Genomic DNA, 21,467 nt, shown 5'->3' with positions numbered 1-21,467 from the left:
CATTTTAAATGCTTATTCATAAAAAGTTATGTTAATGAGCTTTAAATAATAAAAAATGTTTTAAAAATTTATCTCAAAGAGTAAAGACTGTGACGTGGGAGGGGCAAAGAAGACAAAAAAGATGGTGCCAAATACTCTGTCATTTTCCTTAGAATTATAACTCAAATAACCACAAGATTTAACTGTGAAATATGAATTCAGCAAAAAAGCAAGATGTGGCAGATTACTAGCAGGGGCTCATTATAACCCAAATCAGCCCGAACCAAACTGGGCACCATGATGAATTATTTCTTGCCAGGCCTGGAACTGAAATTGTGTTGTTGTAGGAAATTTTGGTTTAGGATTACTCATGCAGCTGTTGTTGGTGTTCCCCAAAAACCTGCAGAATCATTTTATAATACAAAAGGCACCACTACAGGGGAGCACCAACACAATGAAAAATGGAAGTAATCCTTATAGAGGAAACTGGTTCTTATTTACAGACTAACCATTACAAACAGATGATATTCCTGAAGGGCAAACTGGGGCCAGACCCAAGCACAATTTGGCATCTCAGGAACAGAAGTTTCTCAGACTAATACAAGTAATGTATCTAATGTATTTTAAATGAATGAGAAATAAAAAGTTTTAGAAGTGTAATAAGAATATGAAAAATTGCAGCATAACACAGGATACCTGATATAGAACACCTAGAAAATGAAACAAATATTTTTTGTTGTATTTAAATAGGAACAGGATTTCCATTTTTATTTTTTCTTCTAAATCACAGAACTTTTCATTATATTATTATCAGAAGAGAATATTAAACCACATATATCTGCAAGAAATATTTCAAGGTGAGCAGGCTTCATTACCCTGCCCAAATATGCTAAATGAGATGCTAAAAATGTTCTTTGAACACTGATTTTTATTTTTTGGTTTTTATTGAATACCAGAAGGCCAGAACAGTTGTAACAACTGCAGCTGGAGAAACCTAATATAGATGTGAATTAAAATACTGACTGTCTACTACATTTTCAAAGTAGGTCAGTTAGTCTTGTCTAAGTCTAATGAAGGTGGACTATGGCTCCAGTTTGACTAACGCAACAGTCAGGCAGTCCAGTAGCACCTTCAAGTGAAACACTGCAGCAAAAAGGGCCAATGTCATTCTCACATCTACCTACATGGAGAAAAGTGAGGAGGAGCAAAATTATAGCACTGATGAGATGGTGTTAAAGTCCTGCAACTCTGTGATATCCATGTTTCAAGAGATTTTGGCAAAACTTGGAAGAGTACTAAAAAGTTCTGAGGAATTCAGAGGGTATCAGAAAAAGTATTCTCAAAGTTCCAGAAAAAGACAAAGCGAGAGAAAACCTGACACAGACAAAATCATGTAAGAAATGAACCAGCATTTCAAACAAGGGTGATGACTATTGGAACAACCTTTCAAGTGATGGTGGCATGGGCTTAATGTCTTAAGAGTTCTGAGAGCATGGCCTGCTCAGAGACAGGCTCTTGCTGCACAAAATGCACAGAATTCAATGTGGGGGAAGCATGGGAATAGTGTAATGGCTATTTAAAGCCTAATAAAAGAGCTCAACAGAAAAGCACCTTTTGGATTCACAAAATTAATATCTATTAATCAACTTGAATGTTAATGTACTAGCAATTTCTTCATTGCCCATTTGAGCAGAAAAATTAAATTAAAATGTTTTTTGCAAACCTGAATCATATTTTATGCTATCTGAAAAGCTAAACAAACTTAGTTCTCTGTGCATCTATGTAGTGTTGACTTTTCATACACCCACACAAATGTCTGGGTGACCAGGACATAAACCTGTAGTCCATTAAAAAAAAATTAGAAAAAATTAAAATTAATTTAATTTAATACAGACTATGCAATGCCATTAATACCTGTACTAGCTGTAATCATCACTCTTGAATCTAATACCAACTGGTTGTTCCAAATTTATTTGTTTCTGCCCCTGGATGTGCCTCAGAGCTAGGATGAAGCAGTTAAAGACAAGGACAGAGGCACTGAATCATTAACTCTCCTCTTAGAATTGTCAGGATAAAACCCTGATTCACATTAGTTTTACTCCAGTTAAACTATGAATTCTCCACTATTTAATACCATCACTTTCACCTTTGTTTGCATCAGTTTTGCTCAGTAAATGTGGATGAACTGTTGGTTGGGTTTTCTGTATTTTTTGGGTTTTGGGTTTTTTTGCACCAGGAAAATAAATTTCATTTTTCAATAACACATACCATAATAAAAATTCTCTATTCATACAGATATATAGAGTATATCTATCTAGTATATTCACTATCCATATATAGTACTGAATTCTGCAACAATTTTATGTTCTTCAGTTTCCTCTATCAAAAGAATATGGTCCCTGCTCTAAAGACTCTTTGATAGAACAGATGAAAGAGCTGTGGGACAGGATATAAACTTTTATTTTAACATGGTAAGAACCTCAGAGAAATCAGAGGTTTAATTCAGATGCCCTGTGGCATTGGACATGCCCTAAGGCATCAAGGACATCCTCATGATGGCAGCAGCCAGACAGGCACTGCTGCGTCCTTGTGGAGCCAAGCTGGGGTCAGGCAAGGGTTGCCTTTGGAATCACAGGTGATAAAAATTGCTTTAATTTAGGTGGCTGAAGACTTTGAAATTATGTGCCGTATAGTCAGAGAAGCCATGGTAGATCAGGAGTCATATTTCTGAATTCTCAGACCAGTCAGTGCCAAAACCTGTCTTTGTTTGGGAGAGTGACAGGTATTATTTTCCTTTCCTAATTTGTTTTTTACATATATTAGAGATTTCTACAAATTTCTTATATACTTCTGTTTCTGTGGATCAACATTAGTGCAAGAAATGAGGAAATTGTCTGACAGCAACTGTTCCATACTTAGCTTTGCTTAATGAAGCATATAATTAATCATAGCTCTCTTATTTCTATGGTTGTGGTCTTACTGGTCCTCATAAGAACATGATCTCTGAAAATATCATGCTTCTGCTCCACTGAACAGATCACAAAAATAAATGTCATTAATGATTTCTGCAGCATGGACCTAGAATTTCCATAAAAAAGAAAGATTTTACATTTCCTGTTGTATATCTTGTATTCAAAAAAAAAAAAAAGGCAGACCTTCCTCTGAATCCAATTATTTAGTCTGGCTGGATAGTTATGAAAATTTTATATTCAAAGAACATGGCAATTAGGGGCAACTTATACCAGACTTTGAGAGGGAGCTTTAGCATTGTACATCCTGGTGATGACTGTGCAATCCAGGAATCCATCACTATAAGAATGTGATATGGAAGTTTCTGTCTCAGATTTAAAAGTTTAAATCATTGGAAAGCTGGGAACTGTGGCTTAAGGTAGATGTATGTCTTATAAACTCCAGATTTTCCCTTCTCTGACAATTCATAGAGTATAACATTGGAAATATTAATACTGGTGCAAATGATGCATGGATGAAAATGTGTAAGTGGGTGTCAGAAGAAACCCCAGAATGAGATCAAATGAACTGCATTGATAACCAACAACACAGTCACAGGAGTAAACTAAGGAATGTATTATTTTGTCAAAATCAGAAGGTCTGCACTCTCACAGAACAACAATATGTCATGATGACTTGGCAGAAGCTCAACAACAAGAGATGTCGATGCAGACACAGAAAAAAACTTGTGTCATTCTTTTCCTCATAACCTCAACAAGAACAGCATGTCACAAACTAAGAATGTCAAAAATCAGGAAGCACAGACAACAGGTACCTGACTTGCCTCAAGTTTACAGAGATAAAAGTAAGAAAAATTTTGAGTCAAAAGGATCACCCTAACTTTTGGGTCCTGAATATATAATAGATGTATTTAAAGACCAGTTTCTTATTGTTGGTTGAGAAGAAATAAAAAGTCCTACAGAAAACTTGATGGGTGGCATCTCTTATCCATGTTCTGTGTCGCACACAAGGAATCCTGACCAAAACTATTATATGCAGACACTTTGATGCTTATATTTGGGCATGAGAATGCAAGAGGATGAAATCAACAAAAGATGCGTCTGAGTGGGGAAAATTAATTTACTAGTGGATTTCCTAAAAAAAAAAACAAAACAAAAACACCACTAAATTCTCCTCCAGTAAAATCTCAAGCAGAGTTTTTGCAGAGCTGTTTTCTGACACTTCAAGAAGAGAGAGGTGTGAAGGCAAATCTGTGTAAGGAGTGAAATAAAAATTACCTCAGCATTTGCTCCAAGAATAAGTCAACTCCTCCAGCTTCTGGAAACCTTTTTAGTACAACAAGAATGTCAAACTAATGATCACTAAAGGCATTGGAATTAACAAAAAAAAAAGATAATCTGCATTTACTCTTTGATGTGGCATGACACAACTAGATTCCCTACAGTGTTAGAATTGCATTTTGGTGATGATTGTATTTTTATGTGCTCTGGCCAAAACAATTACTAAAAAGTTATCCAAATGGAATTGCTCACTTGAAAATAAAGAGATCAGACTTAAAATATTCCACTCTCATGAGTGACAAAGAACAGTTTTACTGGAATGACCAGTCTTAGTTGTTTCTTATTCTTAAAGACACTGGAAACATTTATGACTAAACATTAAAAGGCCTTATCAAAGCAATGTTCTAATTCTTATTGGTGGCCCACTATTTGAAGCACAGAATGATACACTGATATAATACAAAATGGATACACCCATAGGTAACAATCTTGTTACCTATAGGTATCTTAGTACACGAGTTACCTGTTACAAGTTTAAGCCTTTGCTAGTGATCCTAGTTTCAACCAACTTTTTACTGTTTTTGTTTGGTTTAGTTTCATTGCAGAGTTTTTGATCAGCACAATTCTACAGGAACTTGTGGTATGCAGAGGACCCCAAATGTTTTGTTTTATTCCTTTAATGGCTGCTACTTGGCTGTGACAAGAACTCATAGCTAGGCCAATAATCATCCAGAGAACAAATTGAAGTGAATGGAATTAAGTGCATTATCAAATCCATTTCAAATTGATCTTTACTGTTCTGAGTTCCTGTCTGCCTGCCCTCAATACTGAAAGAGAAAAAAGTCGTAATGGACAATAGCTGGCCCAGAGAGGTGGAGCATCCGGTGCTGAAATCACTGGAAAACATGACTGGACACATAAAGGAAATAAATACCACTTGAAACCCTAGGATGCATCTGCAGCAAGCAGCTCAGCCATAACCTCAGAGGGCAGAGAGAAGTATGTCTCACCAGGTTACAGGATGAGTAAATATCAAGCCTGGTGTAAAAAAGCAACACAGAGTTGCCAAAGACTTGTGCTGGCAAACATGTGATTCTTTGGTCACATGTGCACACTAAAACCACTTAACTTGCACATGAAGGACTCAAAGAACCAAGTGAAGCCAAAGGAAATGTGATGTTAAATACTTTTGTGGATCAACACTGAAGTAAACCTGGGAAAATCTTACATAATCAAAAAACCTGAACAATAGGGGCAAGGGCCATTAGGTAAAAGATATCTATCCTGAAAAGGCTGCGTGAGACACCTTCTCCTGTCTTAGCACATTAAGTCTATGTACAGAGGCACAGAAAAAGGAGCATGAAGAAAAGACCTGGAAAGCAGGTCAAGGAAGGTGAGTCTCCCCCTCCATTCCACTCTGGTGAGACCCCACCTGGAGCTCTGTGGTCTCTAGTAGAAGGAAGACATGAATCTGTTGGAGCAGGTCCAGAGACTATCTCTAAAAATGATCAGAGGGTGGAGCACCCCTCTTATGGCTGACAGCTTTGAGATTGTTTAGCCTGGAGAAGAGAAGGCTCTGGGGAGACCTTACTGTGACCTCTCAATATTAGAAAGGAGGAGTATAAGACCAAGAGAGATTTTTTTTTACCACGGTCTGTAGTGACAGAACAAAGGGTAATGGTTTTAAACTGAAAGGAAATGGGTTTAGCTGACACATAAGGAAGAGATTTTTTTATTATTAGAGTGTGGAGACTTGCAACAGGTTGCCAAGAGCTGTGGATTTCCTACCCCTGAGAATGTTTAAGGCCAGGTTGGATGGAGCTCTGAGCAGCCTGGTCTTAGTGAAAAGGTTCCTCGCCCATGTCAGGAGTGGTTGGACTAGCTGATCTTTAAAGGTCCCCTTCAACCCAAACTGTTCTGTGATTCCATAATTATATGAATCAATTTCTAATAGGAGAGTGCTGTGAAATCTATGCTGTGTCCTCCTGCAACCTCTGTCTTTGTGGAGGCATTAAGTCTCTATTCTTGGTACTGCATTGATGGACAGCTGAATTTTTAAGCGAATGACTCACTACCATCATGCAGAAACATGGCCATGGGATCTCATTCAGTTGTACCCTAATTTATCATAGCTTTCACCTCATGTCTTTCTATCGTTGCATGGACAGCTGGTCTGGAAAGCAAGCTATTAATCAGTCTCTGCTGGCTGGAGAAGGCCAGTAACAATTCTTATTCAAATAATTTTGGTTGTCAATCACATTTCTCAGTTCAGTATGCATTTAACCTGAAAACACTGCTCTTCCTTCTTTGTGCTTACAGGCACTCAGTGCTCACTGTCAGACCCCACACAGTCCAGTTTATAATGCTCTGAAGACAGATTTACTAGCAAGGGCTTATGTCCTTACTGTGATTGCCTAGGCAGCAACAGTGGTAGAAAAATAGCAATGAAAAGAGGACAAGGAAACATAAAAGAATAAACAGTTCAGCAAGATATTTCAGGAAGTTCAGCCTGAGACAGAAGCATTAAAATGACATAGAATCATTTTAAAAGAAAGAGATGGAGAAGTAATAATGTAAAATATGAGTGATATAAACAAATGAGATATTTTTAGCATGGATAATGATGAATTTTATGTCCCAACTATTTAACATCTAACAAATATGAAACTGATTTTCAGTGGGTTTTTTTTATGCCTTTTACACAAAATTAAATTTTTTTCCTATACACTGATATTATTGAATTACTCTGAATGCTGTAAACTATTTTTTTGGCTAGTTAGATATTCAAAACAAAATTTCCTATATATGTCTATATTCTGCATGGCAGACACCTTGAAGGAATATTCCCTGTAGTCAGAATTTTTTATGTACATGAGGAACATGAAGCAATAAATTTTTTTTCTGCATAGAAATAAGGAATACAATTCAATGTGCCATTGTTCATATGAACAACTTAGTTAACATTTAGAATCAAAGAGTCATTTTAAAAACAAAGCACATAAAAACTAGAAAGAGCGCGTTCATGATAAATATTATTTGGCTGCTTATAAAATACCATGTGGTATGCATGCACTTACACATCCAAAACTACCTTGAAATACTGCTAAACACCAACATACTTTACTGAAATATCACAATGTAAGGCTTTCACTGCCAATACTTAAATAAACCATCTGCATCTACAATTACTATGACACTGTCTCTCAAGCATTTTACATTCTTTCATAACATATTTTGCTACTTTTTTAGAAAACAGGCATATCACTGTTAGTGAATACAAAATATTTAAAAGTTTTTCTGGTCATCAGTACTTTTAGATTTATTACAACACCCTCAATAAAGGATCACAACTAAATACAACGTAAGGTTACCTAATGTTCTAGGTTTTTGTTTAAGTGTCTGATGGAACTGATGGAATACAGCACTTCCATTTATGTATTAGCACACATAAAGTCTTAAAATAAATATTTTCTAACATGTTCAATACTTCTAGTGCTTGTTTTTAACAAAATTCTGCCATCAATGAATGATGTAAATAGTCTATAGTGACATTATTCTATAAAATCAAGGGGAACAGAAAGCTATATACAGTCAAGATTCAGTTCTGTTGTGCTGTTAAATTCTGCTATGTTATGTGATATTAAGTGAACACATACCCCCACAGACATCGCCATCTGCATTTTCACACTGTCGATCATCACATTCACAGTTTTTGCCATGAACTCTGTTGTCTCCTGGAGGGAAACAAGTGCATTGGCCACATTCACATCTCCCTGCAAGAATAAATAATTGTTAGAGTCATGATTTCAGTAAAGTAAAATAGATTGAATAAACCCCAAGTTTATGCTGCATCCTGACCCCAAAGGCAAACTACAAGTCACACTGCATTGATTAAAGTATAACTCATAAACACAATTTAAAACAAACAAACAAACAAACAAAATCATAGCAAAACAAAACTATTCCTCCTCCATGGCAACCAGATGGAAAGTATATCACTGTTATAATCTTAGTGGAAATGGCAACAATAAGCAATCACTAGCACTGCATGTTTTTCATATCTGAACTTAGCATAACTGAGCTGGTCCATGCTTATCTGCATAATTAACCTCTATAGTTGATCTAAAATATTTAGCACATATCTCAGAAACACCAGCATAAATGTGGTCAGAATTAAATAGTCTATGCACAGAGCATCTAAGATACTCTCTATTCATGTAGCAAAATAATTCTTCAAATACTCTGTCAACTTTTTGAAAGCAAAATCCCTGTAATTTTTCTTGTCTAGATCTGGGGAAATGAGCACAACTTCTGTCACAGTCTCCCCTTCCATCAATCTATTTACAGGAGAGCTCCTCTGGACTTAAAGGGACAACAGATTTATCCAAGTTCCCACGGAGTTCACTCCAAAACCCTAAGAGCATTGAGTACTAAATGGCCAGATGTGAAAAAAATTAAAATCCAGGACAGTCCTACACTGCACATATCTGAGACAAACTCAGTTCAAATAACAGGCCCTAACTTCTAAAAATTTGCCTCTGTATGTTTTTAAATTATTTTATGCAATTCTGGGGAAAGAACGTTCTAAAAATGGCACAAATCATGGACCGAACTCATACATTTGATGGGCTTGGGAAGGGATATTTTGTGTAAAAAATGGCCACCATGGATATGGACTAGGATGCAGAAAACCTGCCCTTATTTATTTAATTTAGTCACAGCATCAATGAAACTCAGCTTGGGCCTGGCCACTGCTCTACTGAATGCAACCCCCAAATTTATAGTATTGCAGGAAAGTAAAAAAATATCCTCCAAGTGCAGCCTTTCATTATGCAACCAGAGAGTTCACAACACACTGCACTAATTTTTTCCAGCATTTGCTGAAATATTTTATTGAACGGGAAAGGACTGTTAATGAAAACCTCAGTAGAGGTTTTCTAACTGTAGGTGTCATGACACTAAAACCTTTTAGGGTAAGGTACCGAACAAATGATTACCTCCTTTCTCAACTTCTAACCCTAATTTGTTATATTTGTTTGTGGGGTTTATTTTTTGTTTGGCTTTTTTTTTTCTTATTTAAAGAAAACAGTCAGTCTAAGTTGGAATAGGGAGAAATCTTTTTACTTATGAAAAAAAAATTCTAAGCTCATTTTACAACTTCTGTACTCTTCATCTTCCCAAGCTTCAACATACATTGCACTTCTGAGCTGACATTTTATGCACCAGGATTCAATCTAGAAGGACATAAAGGGCAAGAATTTTAGCAAAGACATACAAAAGAGAATTAGAGTAAATACTTAATACTTTTATTATATGCATAGTTTAAAAACTATGTTTCATTGTCAATTATATGAGGATACTTTTTTCAGAAAGAAACTTTTTACTGGAAGTGCATCTACTGCATCATGAAATAGAGTTGTGCTTAGTAATCATGTCAAAATTTAAGATATGATTGCCTACAGAAAAAATGATGCTATTGGCCTGCATTCTCTAGGCTATAATTATTTGTCAAGGACAGCCACATTAGAAGTTGGAAAAAAAATCCTTAGTGCTTAAATATACTGAGAATTTTATTGAGTCTAATTTGTGGCTTTTTATGCTTTTACCTTAGGCAACCTGATCACTTTTGCAAAAGTGCCACATCAGCCTGTCCCAAGGAACAGTCAGGGACCTGCAGGCTGAGAGGCTCCTGATGAACAGGACCCATCTGTTGTGGAGACTGTGACACAAACAAAAGGAGAATCTTCAGCAGTGGTCTCCAGGCCAGACATTGCTATACTAAGGATGCCTGAAGATGGTAAAATCATTTTAAGCAAACTGCTTTGACTAGAGGAGTCTTTAGAGATGGAAAATCCTCAAGAGGAATGAACAAAGGAAGGTCCTGTAATGAGGATCCTGCATGTTCTGTAACTAAGCATTATCTTCTGTAATGCTTAATTTAATAAGTCAGAGTCCAGTGGCTGGTCCCTTGTGCTGCAATGGGAACAGGCTCCTCAGGCTCCTCTCAGTCCCTGCTGCAAGAAATATTTATTCATTTTAGCTAATGTGCAACAGTTTCACCAGCAGAAAAATGGAGGGAAGCCCATCCCTAGACAGATCAAACACATTTTTTCATGCAAGAAATACATGATCAAAGAGAATTTAGGCCCTACTTTCTCAACCTGTGCCTTTTTTTTTTTTTTTTTTTTTTTTTTTTTTTTTTTCCTGGCTCTCACCTAAATTACACCTAAATATGGTTTAGATCATCTGACTGCAGACTCAGCAGAATTGAAAGTGTCTTGAAAATAGACATAAACTTCAGTCAGCAAGTGCTCTGGAAAAGGATTTTTTTGTGCTATTTCTTTATATTTAAATATTCAAAAATACAATTGTAGTAGTTTATTACACTGCTGCTGAAATTGATACTCAAATTATTAGTTCCTTTATTTTTACAAACATTAAAAATTCAGCATGAGAAATTATTTAACAGTGTCACTAAATAAATGCCACTTTGTACTGGCTACAAAAATATTCTGCCTCCAAAAGTAGTGAGATTTTGGTTAGATTATGTAAGTTGGGCTTACTCTAAGGAGATAATTTAACAAAGAACTAAAGTCCTATTGCTTCTGAACAGCTAACTATATAGTATGCATCTGCTGCTGAAATATCAGAAGCCACACCTTATTCTGTGATCTTCTTCTCTTAGCTACTGTGATAAAATACTTACCAAACAAATTCAATCATGCAAAAGTAATTTGAAGCTCACATTATAGTGAAAAGGGATCAGCACTTTACTAAACATACTCCTTCTTTGTATAGAATATTAGGTTTACCATAGCAACCTACAAGGAAAGCTACTGCCATACATCCTAAATTTTCTTTAAATTCCAAGGCATACAGAAACAATTTAACATGGGATGAATACAACATTCTGCACCTTCTCAACCATCTGTGCAAGAGCTACACTTTTTGTGTAAAAAGAAACCAGTTGACCTCAGACATTTTACAGCAATGGCTTCTACTTTTCCTCGCTAAACAGGGAGGGTAAATGTCATTATCAGATGGCTTCAGATGAAGGCAGCTTTATCATGGAAGTTATATGAGCCATTAGCATTGAAAGGCTTAAGCTACTTACTGCAATGCAAGATGCTAAGAATAGAATAATTATACAAGACATTTATTTGCCTACAGTCTTAATATTTCCTCACACTTCTTCCTCCCATTGATGTCAATAGGAGTATTAACTTATCACTAATAATTGTTAGTGCTTGAAGAGTGACAAAAGATCAGCTTAGGTTGGGATTTTTTGTTTTTAAAGGGAATTAAAGTGCCACATCTCATCAAAACACCAGTTCATTAGATAATTGACTCTAGAATTTTAAAGAAAAATGCGGTAAGCTTTTAGCTTTTGATTTTATTCCCCATTTACTATAGAGTTTTTTCATTCCTCGTGTCCAACATTTATAAAACATAACTAAACAGTTTCTAGATTTACATTAAACCTGTCCCCATGCAAATTGCTGTGACGATTGCATTCAAACAAATTTCCAGTTGCCTATATGGATTGACTGAAAGTCTCCTTTGTAGAGGTAATTTTAAAACTCTATGCTAGAAGTATATCATTTTTAATAAAGCATTTTTACCCTGTTTTGGCCAGCAAAGGAAGAGATAGTAACAGCTTTCAATGTAAAAATAAACACTGAATATAATAAGATATACTTTATTGTCTTTCCCTGCCTGTAACTCTATAGCATAAAGGATTTTTCTGTGCAGGATGATGAATTTTTATCTTCTAAATGAAAACAAATAAACAAAGCCTTTCTTCTGTTTATGTTTTTGGTTTTTTGTGAAAGGAAGACAGTGCCAAATTGCACTGAGAGTGTGGTAAAAGCAAGTCAGGTTCATCTGGTATATCAAAAAAATGGTGTTTCAGGCTACTGATAAATAGGAGGGAATCTGCCTTTAGTAAGAACTTTTCTGCCCCATGGCTGTCCCAGGCTTAACATCTGAAAGCATTACGTATCAGAAATTGCAATTTCTTTTTTATCACATAATCTCAGGCAACTTGAGCACATTCAGTAAAGCTGCTGTGTCCTTCTGCCAACAGAACTCATTTCATGCTGGATGTGAGCAAGATGATCTAAAACAATGTTCAGGTTCAGAAATGGCAAATCAGAGAGGAGGGATGGGAAGATTTGTACAGAAGATCACAAAGTTTCAGTGCACATAAAGGGTGAGGGGAAGCAGATGTGGCTGAAAGGAAGTAACAGAAGGTAGCAGATTCAAGTAAGGCAAAAGGTAATTCACTGATTGAATGGTGGAGGGAATAAAAGACCAGTAAAGGGAACAAAGAGTACCACAAAATTGGAAAACAAAATGCAACACTTGCAAAAAAATAGGGTGGTGCCTCAGTCAGAGGGGGTCAGAGCAGCACACTCCAGCTGAGCTTGATCAATGTGCAGAAATTTAGACTCAAGCAGGAAACAGCTACAGATTTCTTAGTGGCCATGCATTGTGTGTTTTGTATGTCCTATTCCAAAAATTTCCTGGAATTAATTCTCATCTAGATTGGCTTTAAAAAAAAAATATATATATATATATATATATATTATATATATATATATAAATATTGTATAGACTAGATAAAAAATAATTCTGCTTTATACATGAAAGGATCCTTGGGTTTTGAAATGCTGGCAATTCTTGGATCTGGTTTGTTGGGTGGTTTATGAGGGGTCAGAAGAAGGGAACCTTTGGAAGCATCTTAAGCACATACAAAAGTGTCCTTTGAACTTCTTTAAATATCTGACTGATCTCATTCAAACAATGAAAGTCTGGGGACTGTTAGGGGGTTTGGGATGAAGGACTTGTTTTTGTGGAGATAATTTGAAAATTGCATGACAATTGAGTTTTCCACAAAATGTTCAATCAACAATCACTTCTTTTTTTTCCTGCACTGTATTATGAAGAATAAATTTATGCATTTATCTCCTCATACACAAGAAAAAACATTTGGCAGTTATTACAAGAACAACTACTTGCTTGGGTTTGGATTGAGAACTAGCTTTCTCTTTCTAAATCAGTATACAGAAAGTAAACATGCCTTGAGTCTACTCAATAAAAAGACTATTTGCAGCATCACTGACCCAAGACCACAATGAAAGATATAAAAGCTCCAGAGAAGGGCTTAGCTGAATCATACCAACATAAAATGAAATGAAACAGCTTTAATAAATCTAAAGTAATTTACAAACTTCAGAATTTTGTGGGGTTTTTTTTTCAAGAATTTTGTACACTAAAGCAAACTTTTAACGGCAAGTTCTGAGATTTTTATTCAAATAACATGAACAGTAGCTGAAGTATATAATTAGGTTAAATAGCTGTATTTTTCTTAGTCTTACTGGTCACCTCTCAGCTGCAATAACTGCATCAGCTACCACATTTAGAACTATCAAAAGGTCTGAAATAAATGTATGTAAATGTATGTAAATATTTGGCCTAAGGAAAACAGCAGAAATTCACAAATTAAGAAAGTCTTTTGTTAAAGCTGCCTGAGACTTTCCACTACAGTATGTTTTATCAAGTTCTTCACTAGTACAAAGTACAAGACTTCCCTTATATAACAGGTATCATGGGCATATTTTCTTAAACAGAAAAAGTATGTTTATTTTAATTTTTTAAAAATTTCATTGCTTTATGATGTGAAAGAGTACCAAAGAAAGTCTGATAGTTTCGTTTGTTCTTAAGGGTATAAAACCTAAAACACAAAAACCCCAGATAGAAAAAGATAAAATAAGATAAAAAGATCTCAAAAAATAAAAGTATGCTATCCCAAACAATGCAACCTTCACAACAGTGCAAGCAACTGAACATCCAGTATTGTAAAAGCAAGTTTCATGGAAGGGTGACTTCAAACAGCTGAGACTTGTCCCCCAGCCTTAGAACACACAGGATGTATGACTGGAAGTCTGATTGCACAGTTGGCATATGGCACCTGAAGTAAATGCTTTTTCTTTGTGACAGCTTAATAGTGAAATACTTCTTTAGATAATTCCACTCAACAGCACCACTTTACAGATTTAGCATCAGATAGTCTTTCAGAGCTCCTGCCAGTCAGCAACACTGATTTGTATCTCCTTTTCCATGCTGCCTTTCTTTTTATTCTACTTTTGGTTTTTCACTTTTTCCCCTCCCTCTCTTTAAAAATTTTGGTAAGAAGTACTGCTGCTCTCCTAGCTTCCTTTTCAGATTGTTAGCTTGACATCTGCTGTCATCATCAAGCTGACACGTCTCCTCCATCTGCCTGCTCTAAGTAGCCCTGCTTTGAGGATGCACTCAAAAGCTCCTTTTGTATTTCTGCACAGCCAACAGGGAATTTCTAGAGGAGTTCCAGGAAAGGAGCCACCCAGGACACCCCTGCCCTCTTTGTAGGAGCAGGATTTTGGCTGTAGGCATCACTTTTCCTCATGACATCTTCCTCAGGTTCTCCCACTGGGAGTGCATCCTTGACAGTTCACTCCCTATATTAAGGGGACAAGTAGGACTAGGAAGGCAATTACTTCTCTGTTCAAATGAAAGGTGATAGTCAAAGTCACCACAAAGAGGAGAGATGTGTGAAAAGACAGGAAAGAAGGTGGCAAAACACTTTCTAAAGAAATGTGTTGTTAAGGCAGAGAGCAGTGCAAATTGAAGGGGAGGAGAAGGAATACATTGGGGAAAAAGAGAAAAATAGACAGCATGGCAAATTTCGCTCTTAAGATGTACAAACCCTAGAATTCAGCAAGTCATCATCTGATTTTTAAATTCCCTTCCTCTGCTCATCTCTTTTTCATTCTTTCCCCCCAAAATGCTTTCAAAAACTCAAACTATGAAGAAAAAATACTGCAAGAGATGCCACTAAATCAAGCAAAGGATACAAAGCATTCTACTAAAACTAACATCTCCATAGAACATTAAAAATGAAGTTATGTTTGATTTAAAAGATCTGACCTGAGAATGCTTTCTCTTCACACTGACAACTATCAGGAAAAATAAGTCTCATTTCCTTTTCAGCTTATTCAGCTGTTACAAAATATTTTCTAGCAAAACCCAAACATAATAAAGACTTCACAATCCCATTGTGGAAGATACATGAAACAAAAGGCCATTGTTCAAGAAACCATCATGGCTTTTCAGCCATTTAGAGCGTCATACATTTGACTGCCTTATCATCCAGATGATTGACTGCTCACCCCCTTTTTCACATGATCTGTCATGTAAAGAGTCATAGCACTCATTCCACAGAGTTATCTAATTTGCAGATTAATTTACTAGAAAATGTCAACTGCTTTGTGGAAATTTAATCACCAAAATGTTAACCTTGTTCACTTCCTGCTGAAGCCTGTTATTTATTAGATAGAAAAATTCAAGATATTTTAGGGTTGTAATAGAAGCCTACCTATTAAAACATTTAAACTCCTAAGTGGTCTGTGCTTTGAAGCTTTAGCTAAGATTAAAGTGCTTAATAACAGTAAAACAACAATATGAAAATATTTGACTGCATAGCAACCATCAATACTATTTGCAGATAACAGACTGCCAAGTTCAGAAACCATGGCAACAAATGACATCACACTGTATCTACCTTATTGATTAACTTTCACCTCAAGACTTTTTCCAGAAATGAAAGACATTTCCTAGCAACTGCATCATCTACTGAGTTCTTCCAAGCTAAAATGCTCTTACCCTTACTCTTAAGCAAATTTTTCCTTTTTTGCTGCCAACTGGCAAGATTGTGCACTAGCCTCTTGTTACAAGGCTCTCTAATCTGTTGTAGAGACACTGCCTTATGGCTCTTAAAATCTTTGCCCCAAATTTAATGGCATCTGTGAAATAATGCTTTTTCCCAGCACCCAAAAAGGCTGGCTCTGTGGAAAAGTATCCAATATGGAATGAAGAAGTAACAGCTTTTGAAGGAGTAACAGCTTTTTAAATGCAAAGTTTATCTTCAGAAAATGACACAATCCTTCATTTCCCCACTCTATGATTTGAAATATTAGTAGTAAATTCTCCATTGCAAGTAACCCTGGGTTTGCAGATTTCAAGAAGAGTGCATAGCACAAACCAGTGACTCAAGGGTTCTCAAAGGACCAGCCAGGCACATTATGTATCACTCTACAGGTGCGTACTTGTTTAAAGTCCTTGAAAGTAATTCCCTCTTGGCTCATCTGTCATGATAGAACCTCATGAGCAGGCAAGGACACTGGTAAGACTGAGTTGGATAGGTATAATTAGGAGCCAGGTGTATTTGTACTCAGCCTTGCTAATTCTGAGAGCACAAAATCAGGTTTACAGTGTGAATTAGCCCCAAAACTTCTAGAAAGATCACTGCTAAAGAAGATTTGCTCCTGCCAAATTTCTGTCTTGGCTACAACTGACCTTTATTTTGCTGGTCGGCCACAACCAACAGATTAACCTGTGTGTTTAAGGTGTAGATGCAAAACACAGCAGTCTTGTTGTGCAGCCAACCTGGTTCTTCTCCACCAGCTGCTTTCAGTCCTGATCCACTCTGTCACCAACTGCTCTGTGTCTGTTCTCCGTGGGGCACTGAAAACAGGGATGTCTGGGAGAGCCTCACTTGGCCAGTGCCAGGCACTAGACAGGAGAGGAGGAAACACCATCAGTGGGCAAAAGAGGGGCTTGAAACTGAGTGGAAACCAGGGAGCCAGGAAGTATTTTTCTCCTTAGTGCAGAGACTGTTAGACTATACACAAGAAGAACTTCTGGGAGTGCCCGGGAAGTTTTATATAACTCTCAATTCCTCCCATAGTTTCTCTCAAGAGGGAAGAGAAAGAAGAGTCCCCAGTGTTCCCCAGAAAACATTAAGAACCTTCCAGCAACTGGAGAATTCAATGACCAGTCATTAGCCCCTTGAAAACTTTACTCAACAAGATGTTGAAGAAAATTTCAGTCATATGCATGATATTAAATATTGTATCTTTTTTGGTTTATGACTAATCATTTCTGTCTTTAAAAGTCACTGTTTAAAAAGTGATACTGTTATCAACATTGATACATAGAAAAATTAAACATGAAAGTACGATTAACAAAATGTCATTTTTTTATAGCATTGGAAACATTCTGGAGTTAAATGACGCAAAAAAATAGAAAACCTAAGGTCTATTATATAAATCAGAGAGTAAGACGATCTTTTACAACTGATTAAAAATGCTAAGACTGTAAAGCCTGATAAGTACTGTAGGGAATTCTATGCTAAATTGAAAACATCTATCCTCTTCTGTTTTGGAAATAAGTATAGATACTACACAAAGTACTGCTTTGTCAATTTCCTCAGTCATCATGTAAGAATAACAAAGACAATGCAAATAGTTCTTTCTACAGACCAATTGCTCTATTAAATATTTAAAACTTCATCAGAAATAAGATTGCTGGCTAGGAAAAAAATAGCAATCCTTTCAAGGAAAAAGCAATATTCACTATAATATTCTAGCAAAAAAGTATCTGCCAAGACAAAAACAACTGAGGAGAGAAATCTGGGCCTATCCAGTGAACTCTGAAGGTTTTTATCTTTCTGTATAGAGAAAGAATGCATCAAAGCTAGCTGCTGTAGCAATTTGTGTACCTTTTCTCCCCCAAAGTACTTTTTCTAAGCATGTCCAGCAAACTGTAAACTAAATCTGCCTATTTCCCACTAATGAATGTATGGAGAACATAGTGTTCCCAGAGACAGCAGTCACTATTACAGAAATCTAAAGGCAAATGCAACTCCCTACCCCTGCAGCTATTTAGGAACAGTTCTTCACAACTTTAGAGCAAGGTTATTCCAGAGGAGAGGAATGAAAGGGTTGAGGTTAGGGTTAGCAAGGGTCAACCCTTCATGTAAACTACATTTTTCAAATAAACCCTATAAAAGTTTATTTCAGTACATTTTTAAGCCTAACTAAAGTTCACTGGTAAAGCAGTGAAAGTCAACAAAGTAGAAACACAATGGAGATGTCTATTTAAAGGTGGGAGAGGTTTCTGGGAGCTATTTCTTTATTTTTTAGTGCTTTTACATTTAAAGTTAGGAGCAGGAAAAACTATCTGAATGGTTTCAGAGGAAAGAGAAGATGGGATATGATGAGAAGAGAAGAACATTAAAACAACCTCTTACATATGGTAAGTATGCTCTGGAATATGTACACGTAAGAAATGTAATCTAAGTTCCACCAAAGAAAGTATACCCAGATGAATGGCAGAGATAAGGATGAAGCATTAATTTGGATGAGTAATGAAATCATATGAGAGTAGGCCTAAGGCCAGATATATCCAAAACTTGTAAATCTGGCAAAAAAGATTTTTACAGTTCATACTTAGATGAGATGAATGGAAAACCGTTGGTCATGAAGTCAGGACATAAAAGCAAAACACTTTACACAGAAGAATAAAGCTTGAAGGATAAGTTTGGATTGCTCCAAACATCCTGAGAAATTAAGATTCAAAATGGAAGGAAAGAAGAGCAAAGATGCCTACAAGTGACTGAATCACAAAATCATTTAGGTTGGAAAAGATCACTGGTAACACCAAGTCCAACCATTAACCCATCATTGCCAAGGCCACCAGTAAAACACATCTAAGTGCAACAGCTTTATGTCTTTTAAATACCTTCAGGGATGGTGACTCAACCACTTCCCTGGGCAGCCTTTTCCACTGCCTGAACACGCTTTCAGTGAAGAAACTTTTCCTAATATCCCATCTAAAACTTTCCCTGGTGCAACTTGAGGCCAGTTCCTCTTGTTCTCCTACTTGTTACTTGGGAGAAGAGACCAATTTGCTACAACCTCCTTTTGGGTCGTTGTAGAGAGCGACGAGGTCTGCTCTCATCCCTGAGGAACAGGCACGGGAGGCAGGTAAGCAGCAGAGCCCACAGAAGAATAAGTGGGTAATGGTGAGAGGACAGAAAGTGAAATGATCAGCCAAAAGAAAGAACAAAGTAAGAAGGAGAGCCTGTGACTGACGCTGTGCAAAATGAGGCGAATTAATCTCCAAACTGCAAAGGTGTGCCAAAGGGATGAGGATGAGTAATTCTGCAGAAGATGTTCCAGCAAATGGAAACCCAGGTGTTTTCAGGAAAATTTTTCCAATTTGAAGAAAATTGTCACTAAAAGAGAATTAAACAAAATAGCTAGGTCAAACAGTGGTGGGAAGAGAGTAAAATCCTATCATATCCTCTAAAAGCAAAATAATTTCTTTCCAAGTCAAAATTACTTTATCTATAGAAAGAGCCAATATATTTTCCATAATACATAATTGGACTCCATTTCCATAGCAAGACTGCTCAGATTAATCAAGACATCCACCTTGCTGAAGTATGAAGTAATATATTATTTTACAGGCCATTGAAGCAAGAGAAAGAAACACTGTTTCCTCCACCACCATGTTTCAAAACTTTACCAGCTTTACCAGTTCTTGTCTGAGAAACATTTTTCCATCAGTGCTATGGCCGCCCTACCTCTTACACACTTGCCACCCTCAGGATCATGGTGCATGGTTGCACCTTCTGAGTTTCACCTTGGATCTAAATTCAGGCAATCACTAGCAATCCACCTGCTTGTCTACAACAAAGAAGCAGGATTACAGCCCCTGAGAAGCAGAGCACTAGCAACCAGTGAATTAAAAGCAGTCAGCCTGCAAAGTGGTCTTATGAAAAAACCTCACATCCTCACATTCCCCCAAGACAGGGAAGGTGGCTGTCCCTGGAGCAAACTCAGCTGTAAAGCCCAGTCTGTGGTTTACAATAACCACTGCAGATGAACCCTGAAGTTTTGCAGCATGTTTAAGTAGCGTCTGTTGTTCATGGCTTTCACTGTGAGAGACTGAAGCGATATGAAAGAGCAGGCAGGAGGCAAATCCTAGTGGTGAGAAACATTGTTCCAGCATTAGGATGCCATCTCTGAGTTTAGCATGCCATGAATTAATGCTAAAGCCATGCCTGCTCTTATGGATTTTTACAGACTACCAAAAATTCATTTCAGTCCTCTTCCAGGAAATGTCAGAGGTTAGCAAATACAAAAAAAAAAACAAATCCAAAAAAATGTCTGTTTAGCAAATACAAAAAAACCACCCCAAACAACAACTACAAAAAACCCCAAACAAACAAACAAAAACAAAACTCTAACCAACCAAACAAAAAACACCCCAAATTATGGCTAACCAGATAGAACACATTAGTTTCACAATCTCTGTCATACCTGATTTCAGTTGGAAATCAGGCCCAGATGGAGTATACCATACTTGCCATAAACTTTTTATTATAGAAACAAAACGGACATGGTGTTACCAATTTTAAAGTTCTGAAAATTGTTTTAAATACAGCATTAATGTGGGGTCTCGTTTTACTGCGGTTCTAGAGAAAAGCACTCTAAATAATTCAGATATATAAAAGCAACAGTTTAATGCTATACTTAAAAACCAATTAATTCTACAAATCACTTGTCTAAGCTAATAATTTTTTGTTTTGCTTTTCCTCTGTTTGTTTATAACAGCAAGCAGTAATGATCTAAAGAGCATTTGTTTCTTCAAAGAATGTGGTTTGGCTCCTCTTTGCTAATATAGTCATAAGGAAATTGTATTTAAGTCTTCCCCTCAGTAGCTCCATGCAACTGAAAAACTTCTGTGTTATTAGATTCTTATACAGCAAGATGTAAGGTTCTAGCAACTGCTTGGATTTTAACCCTTCTACCCAGGAATCTGAGTTGTGGCAGAGCACTGGCAGTAGCAAATAAGAGTCTGCGCAGAAGGATTACTAATTTTGTTGCTGTTTTCATTTCCCCCTTCCTGGAGTGGGAAGGCTAGTGAGGCTTGGTGCTGAGGGAGTGGGAAGAAATAAGAAAAATAATCAGTAGAACTCTTTATTTTTCTGTGAGAAATAGTGGGAGGCATAAGTTACAGGGGGGTGGAAATTGTAGATACAAGGGCAGAAACTGATACTCAGTTGTGAGAGGGAAAAAGAGCAGTGGAGACATTAGCTGAAAACAATCAGCAACCATCATGTACTATGACATCAGTAGCATGCAAAACACACCAAAACTCCTGCAGTGCACGTACAAACACAGAAATGAAGCATTTATTTTTAAAAGTCAATCACTCTCTACTTCCTTCCCAAGAGCAGCAGTCCTGCCTTCTCCCCAGCAGTGAGGCTGCGTGCATTTCAGCATCACAGCCAGAGACATCAGGACTCTCCACTTTGCACAGTAATAGTCTGGCTTTCAGAAGCTTTGA

The 21,467-nt window shown here is 36.7% G+C and overlaps 1 protein-coding gene across 2 annotated transcripts in view; it reads right to left on the bottom strand.

Annotated features, from left to right (window-relative positions):
* ITGBL1 (integrin subunit beta like 1) overlaps window positions 1-21,467 on the bottom strand; it is a 129,678-nt gene that overhangs the window by 13,432 nt on the left and 94,779 nt on the right. For both annotated transcript variants that reach the window (XM_066545153.1, XM_066545154.1), the window contains exon 8: window positions 7,886-8,002. In XM_066545153.1, coding sequence (XP_066401250.1) covers window positions 7,886-8,002 — 117 coding nt within the window. The remainder of the gene's footprint in view (window positions 1-7,885; window positions 8,003-21,467) is intronic.

The sequence above is a fragment of the Molothrus aeneus genome, chromosome 2 (assembly GCF_037042795.1).
Source record: "Molothrus aeneus isolate 106 chromosome 2, BPBGC_Maene_1.0, whole genome shotgun sequence".
Taxonomy (NCBI): domain Eukaryota; kingdom Metazoa; phylum Chordata; class Aves; order Passeriformes; family Icteridae; genus Molothrus; species Molothrus aeneus.
The sequence above is the reverse complement of the archived record's forward strand: the minus strand, read 5'-3'. Positions and strand labels throughout refer to the sequence as shown.